Source organism: Mus pahari, chromosome 5, assembly GCF_900095145.1.
Source record: "Mus pahari chromosome 5, PAHARI_EIJ_v1.1, whole genome shotgun sequence".
Classification (NCBI taxonomy): Eukaryota; Metazoa; Chordata; class Mammalia; order Rodentia; family Muridae; genus Mus; species Mus pahari.
This window is the reverse complement of record NC_034594.1, coordinates 114,257,275-114,273,223: the sequence shown is the minus strand read 5'-3', so window position 1 is coordinate 114,273,223 and position 15,949 is coordinate 114,257,275. Positions and strand designations below refer to the sequence as shown.

Below are 15,949 nucleotides of genomic sequence, written 5' to 3'. Positions count from 1 at the left end.
TACCTAAACATAATAAAAGCAATCTACAGCAAACCAGTAGCCAACAACAAAGTAAATAGAAAGAATCTGGGACTAGTCAAGGCCGCCCACTTTCTCCCTACCTATTCAATATTGTACTTGAAGTCCTAGCCAGAGCAATCCGAAAACAAAAGGAGGAAGAAGTCAAAATATCACTATGTGCAGATGATATGATAGTATATATAAGAGACCCTAAACATTCCACCATAGAACTCCTAAACCTGATAATCAGCTTCAGTGCAGTAGCTGGATATAAAATTAACTCAAACAAATCAGTGGCCTTTCTCTACAGAAAGGATAAACAGGATGAGAAAGAAATTAATGAAATAACACCGTTCACAATAGTCACAAAATATATAAAATACCTTTGTGTCTCTAAGGAAGTGAAAGATCTGTATGACAAGAACTTCAAGTCTCTGAAGAAAGAAATTGAAGAAAATCTCAGAAGACAGAAAGATCTCCCATGCTCATGGATTGGCAGGATTAATGTAGTCAAAATGACTATCCTGCCTAAAGCAATCTACAGATTCATTGCAATCCCCATCAAAATTCCAACTCATTCTTCATTGAGTTAGAAACGGCAATTTGCAACTTCATCTGGAATAACAAAAAAACCTAGGATAGCAAAAACTATTCTCAACAATATAAGAACCTTTGGGTGAATCACCATGCCTTACCTCAAGCTGTCCTACAGAGCAATTGTGATAAAAACTGCATGGTACTGGTACAGGGACAGGCAGGTAGATCAGTGGAATAGAATTCAAGACTCAGAAGTGAACCCACACACCTATGGTTTCTTGATCTTTGACAAGGGAGCTAAAAACCATCCAGTGGAAAAAAGACTACATTTTCAACAAATGGTGCTGGCACAACTTGCAGTTTTCATGCAGTAGAATGCGAATTGATCCATTCTTATCTTCTTGTACAAAGCTCAAGTCTAAGTAGATCAAAGAATTCCACATAAAACCAGAGACACTGAAATTTATAGAGCATAAAGTAGGGAAAAGCCTCAAAGATATTGGAACAGGGAAAAAATTCTTAAATAGAACAGCAATGGCCTGTGCTGTAAGATCAAGAATCAACAAATGGAACCTCATAAAATTACAAAGTATCTGTAGGGCAAAAGATACTGTCAATAAGACAAAAAGGCCACCAACAGATTGGGAAAGAATTTTTGCCAATCCTAAATCTGATAGAGGACATATATCCAATGTATACAAAGAGCTCAAGAAGCTGAACTCCAGAAATTCAAATAACCCCATTAAAAAATGGGGTACAGAGCTAATCAACGAATTCTCAACTCAGGAATACCAAATGGCTGAGAAGAACTTCAAAAAATGTTCAACATCCTTAATCATCAAGGAAATGCAAATCAAAACATCCTTGAGATTCCACCTCACACCAGTCAGAATAGCTAGGATCAAAAATTCAGGTGACAGTAGATGCGGGCAAGGATGTGGATAAAGTGGAACACTCCTCCATTGCTGATGGGATTACGAGCTTGTACAACTACTCTGGAAATCAGTTTGGCGATTCCTCAGAAAAATGGACACAGTACTACTGGCAATTCCTGCAATACCACTTCTGGGCATATAACCAGAAGATGTTCCATATAACCAGAAGATGGTAATAAGGATACATGCACCACTATGTTCATAGCACTCCTATTTATAATAGCCAGAAGCTGGAAAGAACCCAGATGTCCCTCAACAGAGAAATGGATACAGAAAATGTGGTATATTTACACAATGGAGTGCAACTCAGCTATTGTAAACAATGAATTTATAAAATTCTTAGGCAAATGGATGTATCTGGAGGATACCCAGAGTGAGGTAACCCAATCACAAAAGAAGTCACTTGATATGCACTCACTGATAAGTGGTTGTTAGCCCAGAAACCTAGAATACTCAAGATACAATTTGCAAAACAGAAGAAAATCAAGAAGTAGGAAGACCAATGTGTGGATACTTTATTCCTCTCTTGAATAGAGAATGAAATACCCATGGAAGGAGTTGCTGAACTAAAGTTTGCAGCTGAGATGAAAGGTGGACCATTCAAAAACTGCCCCACCTAGGGGTCCATACCATAATCAGCCACCAAACACAGACACTATTGCATATGGCAGCAAGATTTTGATGAAAGGACCCTGATATAGCAGTCTCCTGTGAGACATTCCAGTACCTGTCAAATACAGCAGTGGATGTTCATAGCCATCTATAGTATGAAACACAGTGCCCCAATGGAGGAGCTAGAGAAAGTACCCAAGGAGCTGAAGGGGTCTGCAATCCTATAGGTGGAACAACAATATGAACTAATCAGTACCCCCAGAGCTGGTGTCTCTAGCTGCATATGTAGCAGAAGATGGCCTAGTAGGCCATCATTGGGAAGAGAGGCCCCTTGGTCTTGCAAACTATATATGCCCCAGTACAGGGGAATGCCAGGACCAATAAGTGGGAGTGAGTGGGTAGGAAAGCAGCGCAGGGGATTGTATAGGGGACTTTTGTGATAGCATTTGAAATGTAAATGAAGAAAATATCTAAGAAAAAAAGAAAAAAAGAAAAGAAAAAATGGATACTTTATAAAGTTTAATATTTGTATTGTAGAAATATTTACTATTGTATACTTTAGTATTCTTTTTGGAAATATCTAGTCTTAAATAATATGAATCCAAACATTCATTGTTTGTAATTTGATGTATTTTTTAAGAAAAACTGAAGTAATTAATATAACCTATAAAATTTTGTTCATTACCTTAAGATAAGTCTAGTTGTTAACTATAAATTTTCATGTGACTGAAATATGAATATTAACACCTAAGTAGATATGACTATGGCACAAAAATATCATTGCCTTTATTGTATGAGACTCTCCTCTTGGAAAGCTAACAAATAAATCAGCTAATCACCCATTTTGTACTCCCATCACAGACTTTCCTCCCTAAGCACAGCTATAATGCTCATGTTTAATCTACAGGCTGCATTCTAAAGTCAATGTGCTGGAGCTGGGACCATCTGCCCTGCTAGCAGCTGTAAAACTTAGTGATTGGATGGCAAACATTGTCCCATATATCATTCTACACTGATTTACCTTGTTCTTTTGGTGATTGAATCTTAATGAGTAGCTGAAAGTATCTTGGGGATCTACATTCTCTTTTCTCTGAAATGGAAGGTTTTCTTGGCATGATCTTGATTATTTTTTTAAGCATGGTCCTTGGTGTCCAGTCTTGATTGATTGGAATTTTGGGTATTCGTTAATGCCAGGGGAACATATAGCTCTGTTGGATAAGCACCTATACTTGTTCTCCATGCCCAGACACCCAAACTTCATACTAGTTTGTCATGTAAATAAGTACCTTTACTGCATGTTAATCCTAATAACATTTTTGCTCAACAAACACATTTTGTCACAGTCACCTTCATCACTGCTTTAAGTACCCAAGGAGCTAAAGGGGTCTGCAACCCTATAGGAGGAAGAATAATATGAATTAACCAGTAACCCCTAATACTGTGTCTCCGGTTGCATATGTAGCAGAGGATGGCCTAGTCGGCCATGAGTGGGAGGAGAGGCCCCAATGCAGGGAAAAGCCAGGGCCAGGAAGTGGGAGTGAGTGGGTTGGGAAGTGGGGTGGGAGGAGTGTATGGGGGCTTTGGGGATAGTATTTGAAATGTAAATGAAGAAAATATCTAATAAAAAATAAAAAGAGAAAGAAACTATAAAATTAACAATTAGGAAAAAACTGTTTTACAGCTTGTTTCATATGGCAAAAGATCAGACATAATATCATATAAAAGTTTAATTTTTTTATTTTATTCTATAGTTATTTTTCTATATTCTACTTCATTATTCGTTCAGATATCAGAGGTTTAATTTGCTTAATCTATCTGTAGCCACCTTAATATGACTCTCTCCAGTTATGTCTTGCTGGGTTACAAACTTAATGTTATGATTAAAATAATTTTACCTTGACAGTATACATTACCTTTTTGCATATCCTTTGCTTTCTCTTGATGACTAATAGACTCAGAAGCAAGTCAACCACATAATCACCATGCCCCTTTGACCTTCTTTTTCCTTCACAGAACATCAGTTTCTGTATTTTGTGGACAAATTTTTAGGAAGTGGCTAATTCTCAGGGGTCTTTAGTTCTCGCATCACTCTCGTCAACATTTTAAATGTTATATGACTTTTTCTAATTATTTACTTTTATTTGCACTATGTTTATTTTACTCTAGATTTCAAATTATTAACAAATGTTATCCAGGGCCTGTACTGAAATGTCAAATTCAAAGCAGACTCTCATTTTCACCAAATAATTAAAATATATAACATATTAAAAAGCCCAAATACAAGTACTTAACTCATAACATAAATAGAACGATTTTTTATTACAATTTTATATTTCTATTTTATAGAATAATCTAGAATATGAAAGTATTTGTTATAGACTTATATGAAGGGAATATAAAAGAGACAGATGGTGAGTAAAAGCATCTAATTCCTTATACCAATTCTCTCATAAAAATTTTTAATTATTTGTATTCTACATAGTATAACTTAGATGTTCTTTTCTTGTGTCATTTGTATCAAAAAAAGGAAATGTGAAGTACAAAATTTCTATATCCTATCCACACATTTTTTTATTTTGAAATTTTTAACATTTTACCATTATGAATAAATGGGAGTGTAATGAATATGAATATTTTCACAGCTTTTAAGGCTATAATCAGAGCCGATTGTGTCATAATCATATCTTATGTAGAGCATCTGAGACAATGATTATTTTTATACTTTTGTAGATGCCTAGTTCCCATGTCCCTTCATGACACAAATTATTTCTGAGACATAAAAGAGTGGACATGATATCTAGTTTCCACAATATAGGCCACTTCTGCATGGTGAGTCTCAACATTTTGGTTAGCAGAATTTAGTGTACTAAGGCATAGTTTCATAATATATTTACTGTATAAATATTTTAATGTAGTAGCTCACTCACTCATTATGTGTTTTTATTTTCATGGAAATATTTTCATATAGCAACAGATCAACTGGAGAAGTGTAGAGCACCTATTAAGTCAACTGACATAGAAGCAATTAAACCAGCTAAGAATGAATTTAATCATAACTCTATCGTGGGTTACAAATGTAGAGACAAGCAGGAGTATGAACATTCAATCTGTATCAATGGAAAATGGAATCCTGAACCAAACTGTACAAGTAAGCTCTTATTGGCACTGTCTTCTCATGAGTGTCCTAGCATTTTCAACTATAGTAATAGTGTCTTTACTTCCTTAATAAAATTTTCCTGGAATTTTATGTGTGAAATATTTTTCATATTATTTCTATCTCTTACTTTTCCCTCTCCAACTCAACTCCTCTGTGTCCCTCCAATTTCATATCCATTTTATGAACTCTTCTTTATATATATATGAATAACATATACAAATAAAACTTGTATATATTAATTAAACCTGATGAGTCCATTAAGTGTTTCTTCTATGGCTATGAGCAGCTCAGGACTAAGTTCATGGGATTGGATAACTTATTTGTTGGCTCTCTCATCTAGAGAGAAGACAGATTATTCCAGTGTAGACCTCCATTAATTGCCTGTAGTCCTTCATTTAGGAGAATGGACATATAACATTTTCCCTATCCATACTAATATTTCAGTTGGCATTGTCAATATGCGTATCTTGTTAGGTGACTACCCATTTGAGAATTCATGAGTTCAGATACCCTGCCCTATATGAAGATATTATCTTCTGACATATTTTCTGGAAAAATAGTTTTTAATCTAGGAGTTGATTTGGAAATTATAGTCACATATTTGTTAGTAACTTGAACTGTAAAACACAACCAAACATAATCAACATGGCTTTACCTATATCTCATAATGGTCCCTTATTCTTAGAGCTCCACTATATATAATAATTTTACCACATCAAATGTGCTATGCCATTCCTATGCCTATGCTAAATCATCATGTCATTCAGTATGATTGTGTGTTCTGTCAACCTAACAATTTACTGAACTCTTCTAACAATCAGCTTACCTGGAAAATTCTGATTTATTTGACACCGTCCATTCCATGTCAGTAGGCAACAGAGTCAGTCAGTCTACAATTTCTTCTTCCCTATTTGTATTTATCACTGTTGTTTGGAGCCCCTGCTTCATTTGATATTTTAAATGTTTTTTAAAGACTAAAGTTCACAGAAAGTATTTCCATGCCTTTCCAAAATTAAACCTACATGTTGTCTCTGTTATTTTATCATTTCTTTTATCATTTTCATTGTACTATTAAGATATTGTTTTTCTTTCCTGAATTATAGTTAGATGTTCAAAGAATGTAGAGAAAGGTATTCACTACACTGTGTTGATTTATTTCTAATAATTCCACTTTACTTAAGCAGAAATTTTATAAAAGAATGAAATTATTAGTAACCATTAAGAAAGTTCCCTTTCATGTTTTGAATCTGAGAGATGAATCCAAAGGAAGAATCTGAGGTATCTTGATTTTGTAGTAATTTAGTGAAAATTTTTATCAGAAGGGTGTTAATAACAGAACTACATTATCCTGGTTGTGAACCATCAGTTTTCACCTCTCTAGCTAGTTCAAGTTAAATGGAATGCCCAGGTTAGTTGAAATTTTGAATAACATAATATAAACCACTTTTGATCTTACTCCACATTCTTATTGACCAAGAGTCAATGTTAAATTGATTATCAGTTATGATGCCTTATATTTATTTTCTACCTAACAGAATCCATATTTCCTAGGAAATCCACTTCTGAACATGTCTGTAAGGACGATTCTAGATTAGGTTAACTGAGGGGAAACGATCCACTATATATGTAGGTGGCACCATTTTATGGGCAGGATTCCTGACATAATACAAAGGGAAAGGTGACTGTGTATCCTGACTATAGATACAATATGAGCAGCATTTCTGCTGCCATGGTTTCCCTACACAATGAACTAACTTAAACTCTTCCTTCTTCCTTCCTTCCTTTGTTTCTACTCTCCATCATTTTCTTCCTTCTTTCTTTATTTCTCTCCTTCTTTCCTTTTCTTTCTCCTTCCTTCCTCCTCCTTCCTTGCTAAGTTTCTTTTTTCAGGTATTTTATCACAGCAATGAGAAAAGTCATTAGTATAATAAGTAAATTCAAGTACAACTTTCACTAATCAATTTTTATTTGTAAAATATTTCATGAATATTTTTAATGTTATCCAACATATTAGATCACAAATATCCATAGAGAGCTCTGGAGAAATATTCATGTTAGCTTACACTTAATATAACATATTTAAGTGTATAATTCAGTTAAGATATTTTAAAGGCTAGAAATAATTGAAGCAAGTTTTATAAAAATAATATAAAACTACATTCAAAATGAATGAGAAAAAATTCAAAGGAGATGAATTGCTATGTTTAATTGCTATACAAGTGAGATATATAAAATACAGACAAAAGTTACATGGTCATGACTATTTAATAAAAATTACTTCATAATGTAAGATACTGTCTTTAGTAAGAACTATGATTTTTGATGTTTTCTATGAAAAGGGAAAACATCCTGCCCTCCTCCACCNCAGATTCCAAATACCCAAGTGATTGAAACCACTGTGAACTACTTGGATGGAGAAAAATTATCTGTTCTTTGCAAAGACAATTACCTAACTCAGGACTCAGAGGAAATGGTGTGCGAAGATGGAAGGTGGCAGTCATTACCTCGCTGCATTGGTCAGTAGCTATGACTTACTTTATACCAAAAGAACTCAGATGATGGGCTGGGTACTGAAAAACAAGGCCATACTATAAATATCCTGGACACATAATTCAAACACTGTGTTTTTATTCTCTAATGTAAGTTTTTATTTTTTCCTTGACTATTTTTTCATGTAGAAAAAATTCCATGTTCCCAGCCCCCTACAATAGAACATGGATCTATTAAATTACCCAGATCTTCTGAAGAAAGGAGAGATTCCATTGAGTCCAGCAGTCATGAACATGGANCTACATTCAGCTATGTCTGTGATGATGGTTACAGGATACCTGAAGAAAATGGGGTAACCTGCTACATGGGAAAATGGAGCACTCCACCTCGCTGTGTTGGTGAGAGTGAAATGAAAACACAATGGTGGTTTTAAACAAGTCATTACCAATACTCTACTCTTATCCAAACCAGGAGACAGAATGATTTAGATCGGCACATATACACATTTATATATTTTACCCGTACATTTGCACTTGCATAATTCAGTCTATGCTGCTTTATTTGATTATACTGTTTCTATTGAAATCTAGTTTCACTCTCGCNTTTCTGTTTTTAGATATAATGTAAAGTCTATAGACTTAATCATCTCTTGTGAATTATATTTTTTGATTTGCCACCATATATTAAAGTCTAATATGTCTTTCTCTCATAATATGATCCTCCCACCCATTCCACAATATATGGTATTTTCTGAGATTATTAATTCTTTGTCATTATTAATTAGCTGTTTAACAGATGCAAGGCAACAGAATGTGGTATTAGGAAGCATTTCCCACCTTCTATATGATAGCACNTCTTCCTTGTTAACATTTCCTTTTAGTACAGTTATATACAGAACNGATACAACAAGTGANTGTCTGTATTAGTGCAATGAGGAATGCTTGGACTATGTTACTCTCATTTGTGTCTCTTTCAGGACTTCCTTGTGGACCTCCACCTTCAATTCCTCTTGGAATTGTTTCTCATGAGCTAGAGAGTTACCAACATGGAGAAAANGNTACATACCAGTGTTNTAAAGGCTTTGGAATTGATGGACCAGNATTTATTAAATGNGAAGGAGGAAAGTGGTCTGAACCACCAGAATGCAAAAGTATCATTTTATTTTCATTTTTTTGTGTAATATAAAATCTAATTCTATCTATATTTGGCATAATTAAGAAATGAAGCCTTAATTCTAGCATAGAAGAAGGTTTTGTTGCATAGTTCTGGATGCTGGAAGTCAAATACAGTACTGGTAAAAACATAGTTTTATCTTTTCAGCTTAACTAAATTGTTTTTGTTCTGTGTAGTCTGAGAAATCAGAATCCTCAGACTTCAAGAACACACAAGCTCCTCTAAACAGACTTTTCACTACAATGAGTTTTAGCAGCAATACTACTACAATTACACATGGTCTAAAATTTTGAAATAATAATCATGAGTTATTTACATTTGATAAAACAAAAGTAGAAATACTCTATATGCAAGAAAAATGTGAGATAAAATGGAATGTAAATTCTCAAGAAATATGATTATCAGCGTTCTCTATCTACCTTATTTATTTTCATAAATATGGAAGAATTCAATATAACTAAGTTAAAATAGGAAAACCACTACTATATTTATTTTTCTCTATGAAGCTACCGATTGTTCCATGTATTTTATACTCTACAACTTTCTGAAACATATACCTTCATACTCTTTTTTTCAGAAACGGATTGTGACATTTTACCCACAGTTGAAAATGCCATAATGACAGGAAAGAAAAAAAAATCATATAGCACAGGAGAACAAGTGACATTCAGATGTCAACCTCATTATCAAATGAATGGCTCAGACACTGTAACATGTATTAACAGCCGGTGGATTGGACAGCCAGTATGCAAAGGTATTTGGGTGGACTTTTAACATGTATTTATTTTAGTTTCTGAGAATGACATAATTGAAAAGGGTACAGGTATTAGTTTTAAAGAGTGATTAAATTGGTTTATATTAAAAAAATAAATAAAAGCAAACCCAATGGTTAAGTTGATAGCCTGATGGTGTTCCGAGTTTAATTTCAAAATCATCAGCATCACTATCTTTGGACCATGTTTTGAAACTGTAAATTTACACTGAGGAGTGCATGCTAGACATTCTCAATAGGAAAACGTCTAGGGATGAGACCTTCAGCCCCCCATAATGCCTTTTCGGGGATCTGTGTATGACTCACTTTGGAATTTGCTGTAGTTTCTAAATATTTTTGATACAATTTTATATAATTATCTTTCAATTGAGATCTTGCTTACATCTCATTTTATTAAGTTTGTTAGGATATTAGGATATTTTATGTGATCATCATTTTCTTATGGCTATGGTATTCTTAAAACAATGTTCTTTTTGCCTCTAACATTGCAAATAATTTTATTTCTCACACAATGTATCCTGATTATGTTTTCTCTTCCCTCCACACGTTCTAGTTTCTTTCCACCTCCTGTCTCATCTGATCTATACCCTTTCAGTATTTCAGGAGAAAGGAAATAGTTTTCTAAGGAGTAATAATGATAAAATGGAAACAAACACACTGGGAGGTGGCAAAACAAATAAGTTTAGAGAAAACAGCAGAAGAGACGGCATAAGAAACTAAATAGACACAAAGCTCCACTTTATACACTCAGGAATTCCATAAAAATACTAACCTGAAAGCCATAATATATATGACAGCATTCAAAGTACCTTCCTATACCAAAGATGGTTACCTCCAGGCGTGAAGGTCCTATATAGACACCAGTGTAATTTTGCTATGTTCAGTGAGATGCATAGGTGTTGTCTTTCACAATGTAGCCTTGACTTCAGGTTGTTGGGTACAATCTATATACTCTTGACAACAGCCTGACTATGTTCTTTTGGAGTTCCATGTGACCCCTCTGCCACTCATTTAACTAGATATAACCTAATCCCAGTATGAAAAAATTCATTGGTGACATGATATGTCCATTGGAGCCCTGTCTCCTTACATTATGCTGATTCCTTTAGATTCCATATATATACAGATATGCAGATATACAGATACACACACACACACATATATATATTATATATACATAAATAGTATATATATACTATATATACATAAATAGTATATATGTATATATATACACACATTATATATATATTTATTAATATATTTTAGGCAGCTTGCATTGTATTATGTTTTTATAATATCCCTCAAATGACACTTAACTTTTCTTGTTCCTCTGTATTCTGTCTTTTGTCTCCCCTTTTTGACATCCATAACTACTATATTTTATCATCCCGTGGAGACAATACCTTAGCCCCAGCTCATTATGCTATACCTAACCCCTGTTTTCTATGGATTGTAACTTGGCTTTCCTGACTTTACAGCTAATATCTACATATAAGTATGTTTTTACATATTTATATGTAAATATCTACATATGTATGTGCTAATATCTACATATGTATGTTTTTCTTGTTTTGAGCTACCTCACTCAGGATGAATTTTTGTCTCTTTCCCACCATTTACCTGTGAATTTCATAATTTCATTTTTGTGTGCAAATAAATGTAGCAATTTTTCTTTATCCATTCATCAAGTCATAAATATATTTGGAATCGTATGCAATAATTGGACACTCATGATGAGAAAATAGGTAATGGTACTTTATTTTGCTCTTTAGATAATTCCTGTGGGAATCCACCACATGTGCCAAATGCTACTATAGTAACCAAGACCAAGGCTAAATATCTACCTGGTGACAGAGTACGTTATGAATGTAATAAACATTTAGAACTATTTGGGCAAGTGGAAGTGATGTGTGAAAATGGGATTTGGACAGAAGAGCCGAAGTGCCAAGGTAGGGCATTATTTTCCCTTATTATTTTGACAATGTAACTTAGTTATTGTACATTAATGAAAATAAACTGAAATAATTTTTAAATTTTTTAATTTATTTTATTTAAATCCCAAATGTTATTCCTTCCCAGTGCCCCCCTCCCAGAGCACTTTTGCTTAAATTCACCAACATTGAGACCTGGGAGCCTCCCCCATACTTGGTCTCTTGGACTTTAAGGAGGCTGCCCTGATCCCCTGTCCCTGGCAGCTTCAGGGTTCCATTTATTTTCCTGGCCCTCTGTACTTCTCTTCTGTTTTACCCCATTCCCGGTCCTGCTCCCACCCCCTTTTCTCTTCCTTTCCCCTTTCCCACACAGGTAACACCTGTCCTCTACCTCCCATGATTGTGTTCTTTTACATTCTAAGTAGGATTGAAGCATCCTCATTTGGACCCTCCTTCTTGTTTAACTTCTTAGGGTCCATGGGATATATCATGAGTATTCTGTACTTTTGGTCTAATAGCCACTTATCAGAGAGTATATACCATTAATATCTGTTTGGGTCTAGGTTACCTTAGTCAAGATGATTTTTTTCTAGTTTTGCCAATTTGCCTGCAAAATTCATTATGTCCTAGTTATGTTTATCTGAATAGCATTCCATTGTGTAAATGAACCANATTTTCTGTATCTATTTTTCTGTTAGGGGAACATCTGGGTTATTTATAGCTTTTGGCTATTATGAGCATAGTGGAGCCTGTGTCCTTATGGTATGGTAGAGCATCTTTTGGTTATATGCACAGAAGTGGTATATAACTGAGTCTTCAGGTAAAATGATTTCCAATTTTCTGAGGAACAGCCAGATTGATTTCCAGAGTGGTTATATAAATTTACAATCCCACCAAAAATGGAGAAGTGTTCCCTTTTCTCCATATACTGACCAGCATGTGCAGTCACTTGAATGACTTGAGAAGCCATTCTGGTTGGTGCAAGGTAGAATCTCAGGGTTGTTTTGATTTTCATTCCTTTGATGATGGGAAATGTTCATTTTTTAACTATCTTTTTTTTTTGACCACAGTTTCTGCCCCCTCCAATTCTCTCAGCTTCCTCAAACTTCACCTCTCCCCAGATACCCTCCCCTCTCCTTCCCATTAGAAAATAATAGTCCTCCAAGAGACAATAGCCAAACATGACAACACAAGATTCAATAAGACAAGTTAAAAATCCTCTCATATTGAGGTTGGACAAGGCAACCTAACAGGAGAAAAGAGTCCCAGAGCAGGCGAAAGAGTCAGATATACAACCACTCCCACTGTTAGGAGTCTCACAGAAACACCAAGCTAACACCATAACATATACACAGAAGACCCTGTGCAGATCTGTACCTTCCTCTTCTTTGCTGCTTAAGTATCTGTGAGCCCATGTGAGCCCTGCTTAGTTGACTCAGTAGGCTAGGTTTTCCTGGTGTCCTCCATGCACTCTGACTCCCAATATTCTGTTCACCAGGCATCTTCTGTCAAATTCCCTGATCTCCAAGGGAAGGTACCCAATGAAAACCTCTAATTTAGACTCTCCTGCTCCCATCGGATGCCAGAGAAAGCCCATTTGATGACAACTTGGCAAGACACTAGGTGTCTGAGTTGTCCAGTCTTTGGTTCCTGGCCATACAATCAATGTAGAGCATGGTCATCCAAGAGATGATAGAGTTGATAAAGACTAGGCTCACTAACAAAGTGATAAGAGAAGCATTAAAAAAAAACATGAAAATAAAATGATACAGTTTTAGGGAATATAATAAAGAAATGTGGAAATTTTTAACAAAATTGAATCAGATTAGAGGAACAATTGCTACTAAGGAAAAATGAATGACTTTACAACAAAAGATATTCATTTATTCATTCAATATTAAATATATAAAACAATATTTATGTAAGACTTGAAAAAAGATTTTCTAAATAATTATTTTCAAATGTAAATATATGGTGTAATAGTATATCTCTATATGAGAAAATATATTTTGTTATCTTCCCTTATTTCTTAAATTTTGAATTTAATATGTGTGAATTTTCAATGACTACATGCTAAAATTTAGATTTATAAGCATAGGATTTTTCTAATTTTCTTCAATTACTTATCATTGAATGTGAACTATATATTTATGATGGACATATTTAAATCATACCTATAAAGAAACATCAACTGCCTAGTCCAACAATCAAATCTCAACGTTCAGATCATTTGCATGTGAAACAATTTTTAGTATGTTTTCTATATCAGTTCTTTTGTTACTTGGTGTTTGGGTTCTCTGTTTATAGGTTTTTGTTTTTGTTTTTGTTTTTTTTTTTTAACACTCCTGTCCTTATCTCCGTGCTGGGCTGCCCTCTAACTGTTCTTCATACCTGATTATATTCCCCATTTCCACCCTCCAATTCATGCTCCCTCCCTCCCCCTTCCACCCATGATTGCTTTCCTCTCCCTCCTTGGTGGGACTGAGGCATCCTCAATTGGTCCCTTTGGCTTGTTAAACTTCTTGAGTTATGAGGATTGTAACCATACTTTTTTAGCTAATATCCACTTAGGGAATACATACCATGAATGTCCTTTGGGTCTGAGTTACTTCATTCAGGATATTATTTTCGAGTTCTATCCATTAGCCTGAAAAACTCAGCATGTCCTCATTCTTAATAGCTGAGTAGTATTCCATTATGTAAATGAACCATATTTTCTGCATCCATTCTTCTGTTGTGGGACATTTCTGTTGTTTCCAACTTCTGGCTATCACAAAAGATAGCCAATATGAACACAGCTAAACATGTTCTGCTTTGGAACGCTGGGGCATCTTTTGGATATACATGTCCAAGAGTGGTATCTTCAGTTATATCTTTTCCAAATTTTTGAGGAAACTCTAGATTGATTTCCAGAGTGGTTCTACCAGTTTGCAATCTCACAATCAATTGAAGAGTATTCCCCTTTCCCTACATTCACGTCAACATTTGCTGACACTTGAGTTTTTCACCTTAGCCATTCTGATTAGAATCTCAGGATCACTTTGATTTCAATTTCCCTTATGACTAAGGAATTTGAACATTTCTTTAAGTGCTTCTCAGTCAATCAAGATTCCTCCCATGTTTTTTGTTTGTTTGTTTTGTTTGTTTGTTTGTTTGTTTTTGTGGTTGAGTTCTATATCCCATTTGATTGGGTTGTTTGTTTTTTTTTGTGGTTAGCTTCTTGAGTTCTTTATATATTTTGGATATTAGTCCTCTACCAAATGTAGGGTTAGTAAAGATATTTTTTCCCAATATGTAGGTTGCTGATTTTATTGTTTATATCCTTTGCCGTATAGAAACTTTTCAGTTTCCTGAGGTCGCATTTATCAATTCTTGATCTTAGGACCTGAGTCACTATAGTTCTGCTTAGGATATCTCCCCCTGTCCCAATGAGTACAAGGCTCATTTCAAATTTCTTTTCTATTTGGTTCAGTATATCTGGTTTTATGTTTAGGTCCTTCATTCACTTGGACTTGACCTCTGTGTAAGATTACAACTATGGATATATTTTCAGTTTTCTACATATTGACTGTCAGAGCAGAACCAGTTACTGAAGATACTTTCAATATATATTTTCCTATGCATATTTTTCATCTTTGTTGAATAAGTGAGTGGTTTTATTTTGGGGTCTTCAATTCTATTCCAATGATCAGTGTGTCAGCCTCTGTACCACACAGTTTTTATCACTATTGCTGGGTAATACAGCTGAAGGTCAGAGAAGGTGATTCCCCCTGAAGTTCTTTTATTGTTAAGAATTGTTTTCAGTATTCTGTTTCTTGTTTGTTTGTTTTTCCTGATGAATTTGAGAATTGCTCTTTCCATGTCTTTAAAGACATGTGTTGGACTTTTGATGGGGATTTCATTATATCTGTAGATTGCTTTTGGTATGATGGCTATTTTTACTATGTTAATCCTGCTGATCCATGAACTTGGGAGGTCTCTCTCCTTTCTGAGGTCTTCTACAATTTCTTTCTTCAGAGCCTTAAAGTTCTTGTCATATAGATATTTCACTTTTTTGGTTAGAGTTGCCCCAAGAGAATTTACATTATCTGAGACTCTTGTGCAGGGTGTTGTTTTCCTAATTAATTTTTCTGAGACAGGATTTCTCTGTATAGCTTTGGTTGTCCTGGAACTCACTTTGTAGACCAGGTAACCCTGAAACTCAGAAATCTACCTGCCTAGGCCTCCTAAGTGCTGGCATTAAAGGCATGTACCACCACTGTCCAATGTTTTCATAATTTCTTTCTCAGTCCATTTATCATTTGTATAAAGGACATCTACTGATTTCTTTGAGTTCATTTTA

General features: G+C 34.7%; 1 protein-coding gene across 1 annotated transcript in view; it reads left to right on the top strand.

The window, feature by feature from the left end:
* Cfh (complement factor H) overlaps positions 1 to 12,754 on the top strand; it is a 74,314-nt gene extending 61,560 nt beyond the window's left edge. Inside the window, exons 14-20 of the mRNA XM_029538693.1 lie at positions 5,053 to 5,232; positions 7,581 to 7,757; positions 7,920 to 8,129; positions 8,708 to 8,881; positions 9,482 to 9,658; positions 11,449 to 11,625; positions 12,678 to 12,754. Coding sequence (XP_029394553.1) covers positions 5,053 to 5,232; positions 7,581 to 7,757; positions 7,920 to 8,129; positions 8,708 to 8,881; positions 9,482 to 9,658; positions 11,449 to 11,625; positions 12,678 to 12,754 — 1,172 coding nt within the window. The remainder of the gene's footprint in view (positions 1 to 5,052; positions 5,233 to 7,580; positions 7,758 to 7,919; positions 8,130 to 8,707; positions 8,882 to 9,481; positions 9,659 to 11,448; positions 11,626 to 12,677) is intronic.
* The last annotated feature ends 3,195 nt before the right edge of the window (positions 12,755 to 15,949 follow it).